This window comes from Spinacia oleracea, chromosome 5, assembly GCF_020520425.1.
Source record: "Spinacia oleracea cultivar Varoflay chromosome 5, BTI_SOV_V1, whole genome shotgun sequence".
Classification (NCBI taxonomy): Eukaryota; Viridiplantae; Streptophyta; class Magnoliopsida; order Caryophyllales; family Amaranthaceae; genus Spinacia; species Spinacia oleracea.
Window position 1 is genome coordinate 69394360 of NC_079491.1, and position 19143 is coordinate 69413502.

Sequence of the window (19143 nt, forward strand, 5' to 3'; positions counted from 1 at the left end):
TATTTTTGTCAAAATTTTAGAATGCCTTTTACATGCGGAATTGACACAAAAATCACTCGATTTGGATGAGTAACGAAGAAACTGCCGAAAAACTGCGTACGTATAATTAAATAAACGCAATTTGCAATTAATTAACAATTACGAAAATTAATCACCCCTTTTAATTCATGAAAATTTGTAATATTTAACCATGTTCATGCAATTTAGATTATGAAAATAATAAGGGGCTCTGATACCACTGTTAGGTTATGATACATATGACAATTCATAAATCATGCGGAAACAACCATTAAGCCAGGAATACATATTATTTACACATAATCATATAGCATAATTTAGATGCATACTCTTTGTTGCGTGCCTTCCCTAGCTGCGCCCGAACCGAACAAGAACAAGTCTTTAGGACTCCAAGTGTCGTCCCTCCGTAGATAGTCCACAGCACGTCCGGATCCGCCTTAAGATTGACCAACTAGAATCGCCCTTAAGGTACTAGAATTTTCGGCACTATTGAGCAAGGAATGTGGCTGAATTTTTCTCTTAAAACTCACTTTGAATACTTGAATTAATCTCTGAAAATATGTGACCCTAGGCACGTATTTATAGAGTTATGGAAAGGGAATTGGAATCCTAGTAGGATACGAATTAATTAAACTTAGAATCCTATAAGAACTCTAATTAATTAATTTATCCTTTTAGGAATAGGAATTTAATCATATACTAATTCTAATAGTTTTAGGAATAGTGCATGAACACAAACTCACACACACACACGGCAGCCACGAGGGCCGCCCATGCGTGCGTGCGAGCAGCAGCCCACGCAGCGAGGCCCATGGCCTTAGGCGCGCGCTGGGCCTGCCTTGCGGTGGGCCTGGGCGCTGCCTTGGCTGGGCGCGCGTTTGGCTTGCTGGGCGATGGCCCGACTTCGTGCTGGGCCTTCGTCCGGCAGGCCTCGTCCGATGCTAATTCGTACGATACGCTTCCGATTAAATTCCCGGTTCCGGGATTCATTTCCGATACGAACAATATTTAATATTTCCGATTCCGGAATCAATTTCCGTTTCGAACAAATATTTAATATTTCCGTTTCCGGAATTATTTTCCGATTCCGATAATATTTCCGATTCTGACAATATTTCCGTTTCCGGCAATATTTCCGATTCTGGTAATTTTTCCATTTCCGATAATATTTTCCGATACGTACCATGTTTCCATTTCCGGCAACATCTACGACTTGGATAATATTTATATTTCCGATACGATCCATATTTCCGTTTCCGGCAATATCATCGTTTCCGGAGTATTCATTTCTTGCCTGTGACGATCTCAGCTCCCACTGAAACCAAGATCCGTCGATTCCGAATATCCATAGATGGAGTATCTAATGCCATTAAATACTTGATCCGTTTACGTACTATTTGTGTGACCCTACGGGTTCAGTCAAGAGTAAGCTGTGGATTAATATTATTAATTCCACTTGAACTGAAGCGGCCTCTAGCTAGGCATTCAGCTCACTTGATCTCACTGAATTATTAACTTGTTAATTAATACTGAACCGCATTTATTAGACTTAACATAGAATGCATACTTGGACCAAGGGCATTATTTCCTTCAGTTTCGTCCCAAAACTTAAAATTAGAAAGATATAGAATATTATATATACCCTATTTAAAAGAAGTTTTTCCCGGAACTTAAGTTAGAAAAACTTTGTGACTTTAATTTCAAACACTAATTAAAGATTTTTATTTTTTTTTAAACGAAAACTTATACCAAACATTAATAAGTATTCGGCATATTATATTCTATCCCCCTTAAAAAGGAGTTCGTCCCCGAACTCAAAACTAGTCACATAATCACATCACAAGTAACACATAACTAACACATAGAAAGAGATATTCTCTTAAATTAAACGGTTTGTCCTACAACTTCAAAGGTTAACTCTTTATTAGTCATTTTAATCCTAAAACTCAAACCAGACACTAGGATATGAAGATCCCTGTGTAAATTCAAGACCAAATAGGCTCTTGATACCATTTTGTATAAATTTTCGAGATATTACAGAACATTTAACCCGAAAGTGGAGTATGAGTGGCTCCCACCATTTTGTAAGGAGTGTAAGGTGATTGGGCATGACTGTTCAGTTAAGAAAGGACAAAGAAGATACCAACCTGCAACTCATGTTCAGCCTGTGCAAAAGAAGGTGATTAAAGTATGGAAGCCAAAGAGGACAGTGCATGTTTCTGTATCTGTACCTCTTACTGATCCTATAGTTATGCCTGAAGAGAGAAATCCAGTCATTGTTGTTGCTACCCCTTTGCACCAAGACCAGGAGAGTAGTTCTCAAGATGATGTGTGGAGGGTGGTATCCAGGAGAAGGAGAGAGTCAAAGAATTATCCTCGACTTTGGGATTTGCTCAGGTTCCTAAAGTGGTTGACGTAGTTCAGGGATTTTCTTTAGAGGAAGGTGGAGAGGAGGGGGGAGAGATCTTATATCCACCATGATTGCGTGTACCTGGAATGTGAGGGGTCTAAATGATCCTAATAAAGTAGTTGAGGTTAGGAGGTTGTTAAATGTAAATAAAATCAATGTGATAGCCTTATTAGAAACTAGAGTAAGAGAAGCTAAAGTTAGTAAGATTCAGAATAAGTTGGGGTCTAGTTGGAAGTGGGAAACGAACTATGCCTACTCTCATAAAGGTAGGATTTGGCTTGGGTGGAGGCACAGTGAGGTTACTTTTATTGTGACTTTGAAAACTGAGCAGATTATTCATGGTGAGCTTGCTGCTAAAGATGGGAATTTCATTGCTAACTTCACTGATGTGTATGGATTACATACTATTGGTCACAAGAGACCACTGTGGTCCAGTCTGATGCAGGTTGGGACAAGTGTGATTCACCCTTGGTTCATCATGGGTGATTTTAATTCAGTGCTTCATTCTGGAGACAAAATTCATGGTAGTCAAGTGACAGATGCATAAACTAGAGATTTTGATGCTTGTGTTACTACAACAGGACTGATTGAACTTAAAAGCTGTGGTAATTTTTTTTTCCTGGAACAGTAAAGGTGATAGGCTGTCGTACACCCGTCAAAAATAAAATCCTAACGAAACCTCCTAACAATGCAGTAGGGTAAGCAGGGTCGAATACACCGAGAGATGGCTATTTAAATCTAGCTTTCAAGGTATGGCGAAACTAACAATGTCACGAAATTTAGGTTTAAATGTTTAAACTAAAATAAATAGAAATACTAAAAGACCTAGGGCTACGGTTCACCATATTCATAGTTCAGAATCAATCAAAACATCATCAACAATTCGAATATTCAAATTATCTAGAGCACAAGTTAATCCTACGGTCGGGTTTTAACACTCTCAATTCAACATATGCAGTACGATCGCTAACATAATCAGAATTGCTAGTTGTAGGTAAGCCTCTAAAATTCGATCTTTCTATTCTAAACCTTATTAGCATGATTTAATCAAACAATTGATCAGATTGCAAAGATTAACAATATAAACCTAATCAACTAGAAACATCAATGAATAATCAAACCATCAACAATAATAATAAAGATTCATAATATAAACATGGATTCCCAAACCCTAGAAAGCGAACTACTCAGTCATGAAACGAACAATGAAAATCAAATCTAAGAATGAAAACATAATTAAAAGCAATAAATAAAATAAAAAAGAAAATCAATAATACCTCAAAGAATTACATTGATGAAATATGTAGAAAAACTAGGGTTCATGAAAAACAAAAGAGAGAAAAAGCACGTCAATGAGGAGTTCTAGGAGAATTAAAACCTTAAAGAAAAATAATGCATAAGGGAATACATTAATTCCCTTGAGGTATTTTAGTGTTTCCTAAATTCTAAACAAAAAAGGAAAATAATAATAATTACATAAGTTATCATTTAATTGAACGATCACGAGAAACGACGCAACGAACCCGCATGGAAGTAGCTGGGCGGAGAAACCAGCGGCCCCACTGGTTGGTCGTTGGTTTTCGCGCCCATGGAGAAAGTTGGGCCTGCATTTTGGGCCGTGGGCGAATCGGATAGTCGAGTCATCTTGTTTATGTCATAACTCTTGTTCTACAATTCCTATAAGGACGTGTAACTTGTCGTTGGAAAGCTCTTGAAGTCTACTTTCTAGCCTAATCAAAATCGTCTCATTCCGACATGTAGAACTTGAGATATCATCAAAAGAGTGAATGCTTGTCCGTTTTGATGCTTAGAAAAATAGTGTTTAGCTTCGTTGTTGACTCAAAATTATCCCTAAAGACATGCAATGATCCTCGAGTCAACATTCCATCCGTTCATCATCCAAATCAACTCATAACACTCCGAAAGCATCCAAATGACCGTAAAATCACCTGAAACATTAAGAAAACACAAACGGGGCGTAATAGAGTACGACAACGATAACTTATGCAAATGTGATCCTAAATGCAACTAAAATGATATAAATGCTTAATAATGCAACCTAAATGCGCCTAAAATACCCTATACAAATATGACTCATCAAATTCCCCCAAGCTAGACTGTTGCTTGTCCCCAAGCAACACTAAACCAAAGATAGAGAAACAAGACGCACATGACTTTCATAAAACTATGGTAAGACCAACCTAACTCTCGAGCAAACAATCAAACAGAGTTATTGAGACAGAAATCTAGCTCGGATACAAATAGAACCACAAAGCATCATGATCCACAATTGAAACAACCAAGCTTAGCCACAAACTATTCTCAATCAAGCTAGTCGTCGTCGCATACCTTGTAGAATATAAATATATGATGCAACATGGGGTAAGATGACAATAGCAAGAAACGATTTTCATTGAATCACAAAACAAACATGTCGATCAATTGGTCTTTATAATAAGCTTGTAACGAGGCTAGGTAAAAAGAAAGGGTAAGGTATAATTTGAGAAAAAGTGAGAGTAAGGTCCAACTTGGGAAGCAAAGGTGAACTATATGCGTCGGCGTGATAATGCCGAAAATCCAACTCTATCGAACCATGAAACTCGAACAATCAACCAAGTTATAACCAAGGGGAAGAACATAATATAATGTCAATGATATTTCTTCATTCCCCTTTCCCTGCTTTCAAACTACATACAAAAACGAAAAACATAATTTTTTTTTTTCTTTGATTTTTCTCCTCTTTTTTTTTTTTTTTTTCCTTTCTCTTTTTTTTTTTTTTTTTTTTTTTGTTCTCTTTTTTTTTTCTTTTGAAATGAAACAAAATAAGAAATCAAAAGTACATAAATAAATCTAATGCTAACTATTACAAGCTTGGGTGCCAACAATAATATACACCATTTCCGAACCACAAATCCAAACATAGCCTCGAACCACGATCTGTTGGCTTAGTGTGCCAATCAATCAACATCAATGAAACCATTACGAACACCGAAGCTCCCCCAAGCTAGACTCGGGACAAGTAACCAACGGGGCTAATAGGGCTCAATTTTGTGGAGTTAAAACAATAAACGGACAAGGCTACAACATGGGTATGAAAGGCAGGAACTAATGTTTCTAAATTCGTCTGAAGGCTTCCTAAGAGAATGGCCTCTGTCATACGCGGCATGCGTGAGTTGCAACTAAACTACTAATGAATCTCAAGCCAAAATCATACGATAACAAGTCACATCAATCACACAAACACATAGTAAGGTGACCTACAAGATAGTTGGCTAGCTATTCTTGACACGAGACCAACATCTTACCGCATACCATTCAATTGGTTCACACAATGCCAAGCAGTTATCAATGTATAGCATGACCGATTGAATTTCAGAGTCATAACTAAGTTCAAAAGAAGCTCAAGATAGTTAAGTAAAGCCCGAACATAGTTAGAAAGTCAATTGCACAATGCAGGGTATAAAGACATATGAATGCAAAAAAATGCAACTAAATTGAACAATAACACTAGGAAAGCAGTACATTTTTTTTCGTTGCACGTAAACTCCCACCCCTAATGGATGGTACAAAGCGCACAACACCTAAAAAGCAATAAAACTATACTAGAAAGCAATAAAGATAGATATCCCTCCCCCAAGCTAAACAAAACACAGTGCCCTCACTGTGAAAATAGCAACAATATAACTCAAACAAGGGAGAGAGATGGAAAGTGCTCACTTGTGATGAGCCTCGTCGGCCGAGTAAGACTCGGTAGGACTGTTGACAGCAGAAGCGGTGTGGCCAGAAGCTTCAAATTGACGACGCAAAGAGACAATCTCCATAGATGTGGTGGATGTGGGTGAGAGCTAGTTGGTTTAGTTGTTTTCATGATGCAACCACCACGATTTAAAATACTCCAATCAACCATGACGGTGCATACTTCAAGATTCAACGATCAATCCCAGCGAGCAATCCAATCAATAACAATATTCGCTCAATGCTGAATTTGGTTGCGCACTCATATGAGTTCCGCATACGAGCCACAATACTACACAATTTGTTAATGCCCACAAAAAATCAAAAATCCCCAAATTAATTTCAAAAGTTAGGGTTTTAAATTCATGAATAGAATAATGGTGAAGGTGGAAGATTGGAGAGGTGGAGAAGGAGGGAAAGTGGCGGACTGTGATGGTGGTGCGCCGGTGGCGCAGCGACGGATTACCGCCGGTGGTTGCTGGCGTTTCGGTGATGGTGGTTCGCGAAGGGAAGGTGGGCGTTGCGAGGGGTGTGTTGCGTGAGTGGAGGGGCGACTGGTGGTTGGAGCTGCTGCACGTGGTGCAGCTGACGGTTCGGCGCAGCAGGGCGACGGAAAAGGCGGCCTGTGCTGGTGGTTCGCGAAGGGAAGCTGGGGGTAGGGGTGGAGTGGCGTGGGTGAGGAGTGGTGGACGAACTGGTGTGCGTGGGGTGGGTCGCCGTCCGCCGGTGGTGCAGTTGGCGCGCCGGCGGTGGGTGTTGGTGGACGGTCAGAAGGTGCGGTGGTGAGAGAAGAATGGCGGGCTGGTGGCTGGGAAGAAGGAGAGTGCGCGGGGGCGGGGGACGAGGCTGGGTCGAAATTTTTTTTTTTTTTTTGAACTTAAAATTGGGCGGCAAATCCAGCGCGACCGCTTGACGGTCGGCGGGCAGGCAGAGACAGCGGAATTGGGTCCAAAAACAACTGGCGAGGCCGCTGGAGAGGCGCTGGGATGCGCGCATAAGAGATGCAGCCAGGCCAGCTAGCTAGTGATGCATCTCGCGAGCTTACAAGGCTTGTCGATGCATCGGAAATTCCTAATTAACTTAAGCTTGCACCTATACATCCTAAAAAATAATAATTCAAGCACCACTAAATTCAAAAGTTGGAATAGTTAGTGAAACTAAACGCAAAAAATAAATAAAATAAATACGATGAATGAAAAACTAATCTTAAAATAAAATAAAATTATGAATTCAAGTGAACTCAAAGGGAAAAAAAATCGTTAGTAAAATTAAACGCAAAATAAATAAATAAATAAATACGATTAACGAAAACTAATCAAAAAATAAAATAAAATTATGAATTCAAGTGAACTCAAAGGAAAATATTTTTGTGCTTTTGTTGTTTTTTTATTTTTTTTATTTTCAATAAATTAAGCAAATAGAAATAAAATACTAAATTAAAATGGAAATAAATGAAGAAAATTGAAATGAAGGAAAGTTAGGAATCGGGTTGCCTCCCGATAAGCGCTCGTTTTAAGTCACTAGCTTGACTCCACTCAAATATTTAATCAGAATAATCCAACGCCTTGAGTAATTTATCAAATGCCCCTGCAAACATGCCATTGAGCACTACGTATGGCTTGAGAAAAACCAAATTCATCCTCGCAAATAGGGTATTAGATAAATAAACAGAAAAAATAAAACCAAAAGAAAAAGAATTAGAAGTAGAGAAAAAATCAAAAGAAAAAGAAAAAGGAGAATATTTACAACTTCCCTCTAATTGCTCCTCGGGCAATGTAAACGTTTTAGAATGAGCATCAAGGTCGGCAAGGTCAAATGTATCATGGAATGGAGACCTATTGATAAAGTGCGAAAGACTTAACATGGGGGATGTAGGAAAAAGATCAAGCCTCCACGAGAACGAGACGTAGGCGGGAGGAGATGGCTCAACATTAATGCTTTTACCTATAATTCCACCCTCGTGTACAAACTCGTCACTAAAATCGTCAACCAAAAGTTTCGCAACCAACGGTTTCTCAACCCTCGATTCTACAACCATTAGTGATTCTTCATCATCCAAAGTCTCCGTTATATCAAACTTTTCCTCTTCAGTACCAAAAGTCAAATGATAACCTTCCTCTAATGAACTAACATTCTCAACAAATCCACCATCATCATCATCATTATAAAGGATTTTCATGTCACAATAAGATGGTTCGAGTTGGAAATTCTGCATATCAAATCGAAGGAAAGGGTTGACATTACTAACATATGACTCGTTATAGGGACAAAGAGAAGTATCATGGTCATGACAATGACAACAAGAACAATAATACGGGGGAGGGGTGTGAGTTTGGGGAATAGGAAAAGAGAAATTTTGCAGAGTAGGTTCAACAAATATTGTCATCTCCCACTCATATGTATCCCTAGCTAACTGCTCAATCAAATCCCAACACTCTTCTGGAGTCTTCTCCACAAATATATAACTACTCATGGAATCCAACACCAATCTTGTATCTTCATTCAATCCCTCATAAATCACCATACATAGTTTCCATTGTTCAAAAAGATGATTTGGACCAAGAAAATCTCCGAGCCTATAATAATACCTTCAAAACACTTCATTCTCGAATTGAGGAAAACAAATAGAAGCCATGTATATATTTTTTTAAAAGGAATTTTATACACAAACGAAAAAATATATACAATGTAGCCTCACCAAAAATAAAAGCTAAAAAGAAAATAAAACCGTCTCCCCGGCAACGGCGCCAAAATTTGATAGGCTGTCGTACACCCATCAAAAATAAAATCCTAGCGAAACCTCCTAACAATGCAGTAGGGTAAGCAGGGTCGAATCCACCGAGAGATGGCTATTTAAATCTAGCTTTCAAGGTATGGCGAAACTAACAATGTCACAAAATTTAGGTTTGAATGTTTAAACTAAAATAAATAGAAAAACTAAAATATCTAGGGCAACGGTTCACCATATTCATAGTTCAGAATCAATCAAAACATCATCAACAATTCGAATATTCAAATTATCTAGAGCACAAGTTAATCCTATTGTCGGGTCTTAACACTCTCAATTCAACATATGCAGTACGATCGCTAACATAATCAGAATTGCTAGTTGTAGGTAAGCCTCTAAAATTCGATCTTTCGATTCTAAACCTTATTAGCATGATTTAATCAAACAATTGATCAGATTGCAAAGATTAACAATATAAACCTAATCAACTAGAAACATCAATGAATAATCAAACCATCAACAATAATAATAAAGATTCATAATATAAACATGGATTCTCAAACCCTAGAAAGCGAACTACTCAGTCATGAAACGAACAATGAAAATCAAATCTAAGAATGAAAACATAATTAAAAGAAATAAATAAAATAAAAAGGAAAATCAATAATACCTCAAAGAATTACATTGATGAAGTATGTAGAAAAACTAGGGTTCATGAAAAAGAAAAGAGAGAAAAAGCACGTCAATGAGGAATTCTAGGAGAATTAAAACCTTAAAGAAAAATAATGCATAAGGGAATACATTAATTCCCTTGAGGTATTTTAGTGTTTCCTAAATTCTAAACAAAAAAGGAAAATAATAATAATTACATAAGTTATCATTTAATTGAACGATCACGAGAAACGACGCAACGAACCCGCATGGAAGTAGCTGGGCGGAGAAACCAGCGGCCCCGCTGGTTGGTCGCTGGTTTTCGCGCCCAAGGAGAAAGTTGGGCCTGCGTTTTGGGCCGTGGGCGAATCGGATAGTCGAGTCATCTTGTTTATGTCATAACTCTTGTTCTACAATTCCTATAAGGACGTGTGACCTGTCGTTGGAAAGCTCTTGAAGTCTACTTTCTAGCCCAATCAAAATCGTCTCATTCCGACATGTAGAACTTGAGATACCATTAAAAGAGTGAACGCTTGTCCGTTTTGATGCTTAGAAAAATAGCGTTTAGTTTCGTTGTTGACTCAAAATTATCCCTAGAGACATGCAATGATCCTCGAGTCAATATTCCATCCGTTCATCATCCAAATCAACTCATAACACTCCGAAAGCATCCAAATGACCGTAAAATCACCTGAAACATTAAGAAAACACAAACGGGGCGTAATAGAGTACGACAACGATAACTTATGCAAATGTGATCCTAAATGCAACTAAAATGATATAAATGCCTAATAATGCAACCTAAATGCGCCTAAAATACCCTATACAAATATGACTCATCAAAAGGGCAAGGTGATCTAAGAATAAATTATAGAATAGATTGGGCCTTTGGGTGTGGTAACTGGCATAATAAATTTGCATGTTTGTGTGGATTATCTAAATCCTGGTTTGTCAGATCACTCCCCTCTCCTTTTGGATTGTAAGGTGGAAAGACAAAAGGGGAGTAGGCCATTTAAGTTTTTTAACTACATGGCTGAGCACCCTAAATTCCACCAGATTGTTCAAGAAGGATGGAGTACTGTTGTTTCTGGAACTGTTATGTTCCAAGTGTGGCAAAAGTTGAAAATTATCAAGCAGGGTTTAAAAACTCTTCACAAAAAAGATTTTGCTAGATTGGAGAATAGAATTGAGAACATTAGGAAGGAGTTGGGTGAAGTTCAATCTCAGTTAGTTGCTTCCCCTTGTGATATTTCTCTTCAGGTGACTGAGAGAGAGTGTACTGCCAATCTCAAAAAGTTCCTTGGCATCCATCAAGGAGCTCTGAAACAAAAGTCAAGAATCCAGTGGTTGAAAGCTGGTGATTCAAATTCTAAATTTTTCTTCACAACAATAAAGGAGAGATATTCAAGAAATAGCATTGATATCCTTTATGATACCAATTAATGGGAAAAGGCTTGCTACTGCTGCAGAGATTAAAGGGGAGATTAAAGCCTTTTACCATGGTCTTATTGGGTCTGTTGCAGACTCATTGGAAGGTATTGATGTTACAGTTGTCAGACAAGGGAACCATCTCTCTGCAAGTTCTGCTCAATCCTTAGTTCTTCCTGTCACAAATGCAGAGATTGATATGGCATTGAAAGGGATTCATATTAATAAGGCACCAGGTTAAGATGGGTTTAACAGCTACTTCTTTAAAGAAACTTGGAATATTGTTAGAGATGATGTTTATTTGGCTGTTCAGAAGTTCTTTTATACAACGAAGCTTCTGAAACAAGTTAACAACACTGCAGTTACTCTCATTCCTAAGGTCCAGAATTCTACAAGAATTAAAGACTTTAGGCCTATTGTGTGTTGCACTATTGTCTATAAGTAGATTTCAAAGATTCTAACTCACAGAATGCAGTCAGTAATTGGTGAAGTGGTGAATAACTCTCAAGCTGGGTTTATTCCTGGTAGGAATGTTGCTGACAACATCCTCCTTGCCTCTGAACTGGTTAAATGTTATTCTAGGAAATACATATGTCCTAGATGCATGATTAAATTGGACCTCAAAAAGGCATATGATTCTCTGGAATGGCCCTTTCTGAAGGCAATGATGCATGAGTCAGGATTTCCTGATGTATTTGTTAGGTGGGTTATGGAATGTTTAGGTACTGTCTCCTATTCTATTCTTGTGAATGGCTTTCCTACCTCTCCCATTCTTGGAAAAAAGGGTTTGAGACAAGGGGATCCAATGTCCCCCTATCTCTTTGCCTTGGGTATGGACTATGGAGTATCTGTCAAGGTGTTTGGCTAGTATGAGTTCAGAAAAGGAGTTTAAGTATCATTCAAGGTGTAAGAAGTTGAAGATCACACATATGATGTTTGCTGATGATCTACTCATGTTTGCTAGAGCTGATGTGCCTTATGTTACAGCTTTGTTTGGAGCTTTTACTAAATTCTCAACTGCCTCTGGCCTCAATGCAAATTTGCACAAAAGTGAAGTGTATACAGCTGATGTTCCTGATGATATTTCAAGTCAAACTGTTGCTAGGATTGGCATCCAGAAAGGTAACTTTCCTTTTAGGTATTTAGGGGTACCTCTGACAACTAGAAAGTTGAGCTTTACTGACTGCAATCCCCTTATTGAGAGAACGGTTGCTAGGATTAAGAGTTGGTCTTCAAGGTTCTTGTCCTATGCAGGAAGACTTCAACTAGTCAAATCAGTTTTGTATGGTATTTAGTTATACTGGTGTCAGATTTTTGTCATGCCTAAGAAGGTCATGAAGGAGCTGAGATTCAAAGAATCTGTAGGTGCTTTCTGTGGACAGGTTCAGATTTGGGGTCAAAAAAGGCACCAGTTTCTTGGGAGCATATGTGTCTACCCAAGAGTTGTGGAGGTTGGAATCTAAAGGATTTGACAATTTGGAACAAAGCTGCTGTTTTGAAACATTGATGGGCCCTTTCTATGAAGCAAGACAGGTTATGGGTGAAGTGGATCCACACTTATTATGTGAAACAGTTTGATTTCTGGACAATGCCCATTACCTCTGGGATAACTTGGTCTTTGAGGAAGATTTGGCAATACATAGATGTTTTGATGCAAGCAGGTGGGGTGAACCAGTGTGTCAGTGCTGGAAAGTTCAAAATTAGCAAAATGTATAAGCATCTACATGTTGTGGGTAACCAGGTGCATTGGAAGAGAATTGTCTGTAATAGTAAGGCTAGTCCTAAGGGGACTTTTCATCACTTGGTTAGCTTTACAAAAGAGACTTCCTACTAAGAGTAGGTTGATTAGTTGGAATATATCAATGGAGATTGTGAATCCTGTCAGGTGCATGAGGAAAGGTTGACTCATCTGTTCTTTGAGTGTCAATACTCAAAGGAAGTTTGGAGTAAAGTGGTAGCTCATTATGGGGTTCCAGAGAACTGTCCAAGATTTGGATGAAGAAGTTCAATGGGCAGCTGTTCAAAGTAGAAGTACCAGAACTAAGCAGAGGCTGTGTAGTATTGCTTTCATTGAGACCATATATGTTGTGTGGATCCAAAGAAACTCAAGCTTGTTCAGTAGTCATTATGATTCTGTAGATGTAGTTGTAAATGATCTTGTTTTGTGTTGCTTGCAGAAGCTAGTTTGTGGCTGTAAGTCTGTTTTGGTTTTGTTGTTGTGTTCCCAGTCTGTAAGGAGCTTTTTGTTGGTGCCTGTTGCTTTGGTGTACCCTTTACTTTGGTAATATAATTCCATATTATTTGCCAAAAAAAAAAAAGAATTCAATCCCCCAAAAGAATATGAAATAAGCTTAAATAAATTCAATGCACAATTTTATGCTTAATCGTGGATTATGATGCAATTAATCACATAAAGCAAGATAAAACATGATCAAACTTTAAATACATAAACACATAATCAATACTTAACACATAGCACTTAATTAGATGCATACTTAAATTAAATTCCCTTCTTAATCTAACCTTTCTCACTTAGAATAATAATAATTTTCGAAAATAATTAATAAATAACTTCAAATTTAAACGAAATTAGTAAAATTAAAATCGAAATAGTAAATAAATAATCGAATAAGTACATAATTAATTCGAAGAAATAATGATTTTCCAAAAATAATTAATTAAATAATTAAATTCGGATAAATAATTAAATAAATAAATTTTTAAATTTTTTTTTTTAAATTCGGAAATTCCGAAGGAAAAAAATTCAGAAATTCAAACAAAAATAATTCGAACAAATTTCGAACTCAAACCCACAATTTCGAAAAATAAAATTAATTAATCGAAAATTCAATTCGATTTCAAATAAACTTAAATATTTAGTATTTGACTTTTCAAAATATTGAGTACTCAAAAATAACATTTTAACTTTAGGAAAATAAAATTTCAAAACATCCTAAAGTTCCGCAAAATCGCTCAAATAGTATGAATTACTATTAAATAGCTTTCTAAATCGTAGCTTAAGGATTTACCACTTTGCACTATTATTTAATGCAAATCAACTCTTAAACTAGAGCTCTGCAAATACCACTTTGTAACACCCTAATAATTCCTTGCTTTTTTAAAACCATTTTCCAACTTAAAATAAAGGAATTATTACTAAGATATTACCACCACCGTGATAACGGTTAAGGCTATTACAAGAATTACGCAGCGGAATTAACTAACTTTCAAAATATAATTAATAGTTAATGGCCTCCATACAAATAGGAACCATCACGGCCCAAAACCAAAATATTTAATAATTCAAAATCCATTAACTAGAAATTTAAATAGTTTAAGTAGTCAAGACTAGTAAAATAATAGAGTTTATCATGAAGGAGAAAAACATCTCTCAAACTCAATCCGATGCTCGATAACTTCTCCCGCAAGTTATCTCTACAAGCCTGTTAATTAGAATCTACTCCCCAACAACGCAAATGCAATGGTGGATCATCATAGGGTCATTAAGGCAAATGTCATGACCAAAAGAAAGATGAGCACGAAGTCAGCGAAAGCTGAGTACGAACAAGCTAGAATGAAATCCTAGTCTAACATGCTTCAATTAAACAATATAAATAATCCACATGCAAAAGTCATTTAATAAAAAATTAATCATGGAGACAAAACTCGACACTTGACACGACTCTTGACTCATAGATTAATTAAGAATAAGCTTCGAACGGGCCCAAAAGAAATATTCATGAAAGGAAGGGTGTTGGTAGCCCACCAAACACCAAATAAATAAAATTAACCATTTGTCACACTATACCGACTATCGGACCATACCAACAGAAATCCAGCGCATATAAAAAAAGAATGAAACAACGTCTTGTATCTTTCGTAGGAGTACAAGTTTTCCGCCAAGACTCCCCCCATTGTTAATACTCAAGGTATATTCGTTCCAAAAGTTTTGAACCTTGTTCTGGTTGCACTTTAAGTAAATTAATATTTTATTCACAAGGTAAACTCAAGACACAACAACATGACATATAATAAAAGCAACCAACAACACTCTTCTTTTAATTCATTAGGACTTGTTATCAATATACAAGACTCAAGTGATATTACTCCCATTGTTCCTTCTCAATATACTACTGAGATAACCCGACATGCCAGTTTACAAGCGAGGTGTGCACAAAGGACGAGAAATCCTTAGTTCAATTCAAATACACCTCCCAAACATACCTTACAGACTGGGTAGAATAAATAGTGCAACGAGGCACGATTACTTGGCTCAAAATATGCTAGACATTACATACAATAGCATAATAATCATCCCTTGCATGTGAAACAACCATACATGCATAATAATACTTGAACAACATGCTTGACATTAAATTCAACGATTATAATTAATCACAACATGCTTGTTCACGTAGTATTCATAATTTCAATAATAATCCATAACATGTTTGTTCACAACATCAAACATTAATCCATAATAATCCAAGTCACTTGATTCACAATAATAAAGTATCACAAAGTCCTCATGTAAACGGTGGTCACCCTAGACATGTGCGTACCTCGAATATCTAAGTACTGGGGCCTCTTTGCGAATCACGACTCAAGATTAGAAATCACCTCCTATCATTAAAATAATGAAAACCAATTATTATTCATGCTCGCTAAATTTCCAGCAACTTTTATAAATTCTAAAACCTTTGAGTTAGTTAGATATTAATTGTCCATTAATAAATAATATTCTCATTTGAAAAACTAAAGTCCTAGTGTGAAAACATTAATTCTCCACCTTTAAATTCATCAAAATCGACACTTTTAAGCCTCGAAATAATTCTGAAATTTATATTTGATGTCCATAATTGAAATTAATGTACATTAAATTATGTAAATCAATCAATCATTAAGTTGGGATTAAAACCCTAACCCTAATTTGTCATAAAGGTCACTTTAAACCTTTCAAAATTGACATTTTATTAAATAAACGAATCTGAAAATTGTAGTACTTTAATTTAAAATACTCCTCATTAATCCAATCATACAAATCATCAAAATTCGGTGTTCATAACTGATCCCAACAGTTTAATTAATCAAAATCGATAATAATAATATAATTTAAAATACGGAATTGAAATAGAATAGGCAAGGAAGAAGAGAATTATACCAAACAGGCCTATAGTACGGTACAATCACGAATTGAATGTGATTGGGCACAAAAGGATCAAAATATAAGAGTATAATACACGACAACACACGGTGCTCGTGTGTATGCGTGTGGTGTGCGACGGACAGAAACCACGAGTCAGCAAGGCTCGGCAGCGAGCAAGAGAGGGCACCCAGAGTGTGTGAGTGTATGGTTGGGTGTCGAGCGACGAAGCAAGGCAGCAACAACAACACTCGGCGAGGGCACGATTGATGTGCGAGCACACAAAAATTTGTACCTTTTATGACAACCTAATAACGACGGGTAAAAATCCCGTCGCAAAAGGGCTTTTGCGACGGGGATAACATCCCAACAAAAACGTGACTAACTGTCGCAAATGTCTTTTACGACGGGCTAACGACGGGATTTTCCATTAACGACGACCCCCTTTTATGACGGGTTCGCGATGGAAAATCCCGTCGTTAATCAACAATTATTGACCTTTAGCGGCGGGATTCCCGTCGTTAATAGTACCATTTCTTGTAGTGGAGTGATGCATCAACGAGAGGCGGAAGAGAGGGAGTGAAGGAACGAGTGTTGTGTGGGGCAGCAGCAACGTGCAGCAATAAGGGGCGAGGGAGTGTGGTGAACGAGCACGAGCAACAGCGAGCGTGCAAGGGGCTCGGCTGGCTGTGGGGAAAGGGGACGAGAGAGCACGAGGGACGAGAGAAAGAGAGGTCTGGTGAGAGTGTGGTGCAAGAAAGAGGAGAGAGAAAAATAATGAGGGAGTGGGGATCAATGTAATGAAGTGGGGTATTTATTATGCTTCCCAAATCCCTAATGGGCTAGGCTTAGGAAATTTATATTGGGCGCTGTAAAATAGATGGTTGGGTTTGAATTAAAAATTGAGGTTAGAAATCTTAGTTGGGCTCAACTAGTAGAACGAGCTGGGCTCGGAATTAATTCAAACCACTTAAAAATCGAACCCAATAAATTCACGACTTCGGATAATAAATTCGTTTCTTAAGTAATTAAAATAATATTTACTCCAATTAATTTAAAATACATTTAAATAATATTTAAATTCTAAACATCATAAAAATGCTTAATAAATATAATAAAATATATTTATAAATACAGAAAAATACGAGGTATTACAAGGTATCTACAGAATCATCACTATCAGATTCGGATTCAGATTCGGACTAATCGAACATTGGACCTTCCCCCGCGGACACTTTGAATTTTATTCCCCGGGCATTGGTCCATTTAAAGGTTTAGCGCCAACCGCAATTAACTTGTTCCGCCGGGCTAGGGAAGGAAGCAATCAATTTGGTAGGATCAAATTCTTCTCCTTTTGACCGCTAGAGTCATTATTGCAGCTTCCCCTTTGGATGAGTTCTTTCTAACCCGAACAGTAGCCCGAGGGCGGTCGGTCTAGGAATTCATTCTCAGTGTGTCACAAGGGATTTCTGATGTGAGTTCCGTTTCGCTGTTCTGAGCGAGTGGCCTTGGAGAATCATAGCGGGTATGGCATTTGCCATCATAAAAGCGGTTTTCGAAAACTCAACTTAGTTGAATGTCAAATGATTTTAGCTTGAATGGCGTTTGCCAAATATTAGTGTTATTAGAGAACCAATAACTATTTTACTAGTCGTTTTTTTTTTCATCACGAATAATTGGAAGTTATAATCAGGAGCTGAACCGTCGAGCACCAGAAAATTCTACCGTTGGCTTTAGAAGCGCCAGAATTTTCTAGCGCTGGTTCGTTCGTAGGGCTGTCAAAAATTGACCCGATCCGAGAAACCGACCGAAACCGACCGACATCCGAACCGAATATATCCGAGAAGTAGAGGCTCTTGAATCCGATCCGAACCGATCCGACATTGATCCGAAATCCGATTTGACCCGTGAATCAAATACCCGAACCCGATCCGCTAACAACCCGAGGAGACCCGTAACCCGATTAGTACCCGATTAGCTTTAACCAAACCGAACCCGCATCCGACCCGATAGCAATCCGAAATCCGATTTTACCGGATAACAACTGCAATCGACCCGACCCGATAAAACCCGATATCCGATTTAACCCGCATTGTTCTTGACCCGATCCGAATGAACCCGAAACCGACTTTCAACCGAATTATCACCTATTCGACTTGAATCTACCCGGCATCCGAAAATAACCCGACTCGATTTAACCCGATAGCCAAAAAGTAACTACCCATACTCGATTTTATTCTATCCGATTTGATCCAACTAAAATTTAGTCTACTCATTATTAATATGACTCACCTAAACAAGTGAACTATTAATTACCTAAACTCCAACTCGATATACACATTTTTGTCGTATCATAGCTAATTTATTGTCATTATTCCCATATAATTAAAGGTCTTAAACATTATAAAACAGCATGAAATTAATTAAAAATTACGGAGTACAATACTAGTTTTTTATATCTTTGGTCTTCCCATTTCAGTATTATTTAATCAACCAAGAACTTAGTTGATGAAGTTTGGTTCTACAAATATTATACTTCAAAACATTTGTTAATCATTATTACGTTAGAGCGAAAATGTAACCTTCAGACAATTACAATATTCAATTTTGGGATATTTAATTGTCTAAATTTAACTTTATAAGTTCATTTTTACTTAATTTAGATATCTTCTATCACATTTATTTTACTTAACACTCCACTATCTTCTATCACATTTATTTTTTTTCTTAAGCAATAAGTAATGTCAATCCTTCGGGTGAGTTTTATGGAAACAAGTATTAACACTCCACTATGACACTATCTTCTACCACATTTATATTTCAATAAATAATACGGAGAATCCCACTATCTCATTTCACGTCTACTTTTACAATAAATTAATATTTATATGAACAATAACTTATCTTCTACTCCGTAAAATTTAGTGTCAACGAATCTTGATAAGTGTAAAGGTTAATTTTGGACGGAGGAAGTAGAATTCTAAAAATTCATTATTTGGCATGAGATATTAGAATAATAAAGCGATATGA

The 19143-nt window shown here is 37.2% G+C and overlaps 2 protein-coding genes across 2 annotated transcripts; both read left to right on the plus strand.

The window, feature by feature from the left end:
* Window positions 1-10571: 10571 nt before the first annotated feature.
* On the plus strand, window positions 10572-11838 carry LOC130461591 (uncharacterized). Its single transcript, XM_056829745.1, has 4 exons — window positions 10572-10899; window positions 11012-11199; window positions 11284-11349; window positions 11446-11838. The coding sequence occupies exons 1-4, from the start codon at window positions 10572-10574 to the stop codon at window positions 11836-11838; spliced, it is 975 nt and encodes a 324-aa protein (XP_056685723.1).
* A 1-nt stretch (window position 11839) lies between these two features.
* LOC130461592 (uncharacterized) lies at window positions 11840-12874 on the plus strand. Its single transcript, XM_056829746.1, has 4 exons — window positions 11840-12178; window positions 12281-12352; window positions 12496-12644; window positions 12712-12874. Exons 1-4 carry the CDS (start codon window positions 11840-11842, stop codon window positions 12872-12874), a joined length of 723 nt encoding a protein of 240 aa, XP_056685724.1.
* Window positions 12875-19143: the final 6269 nt, after the last annotated feature.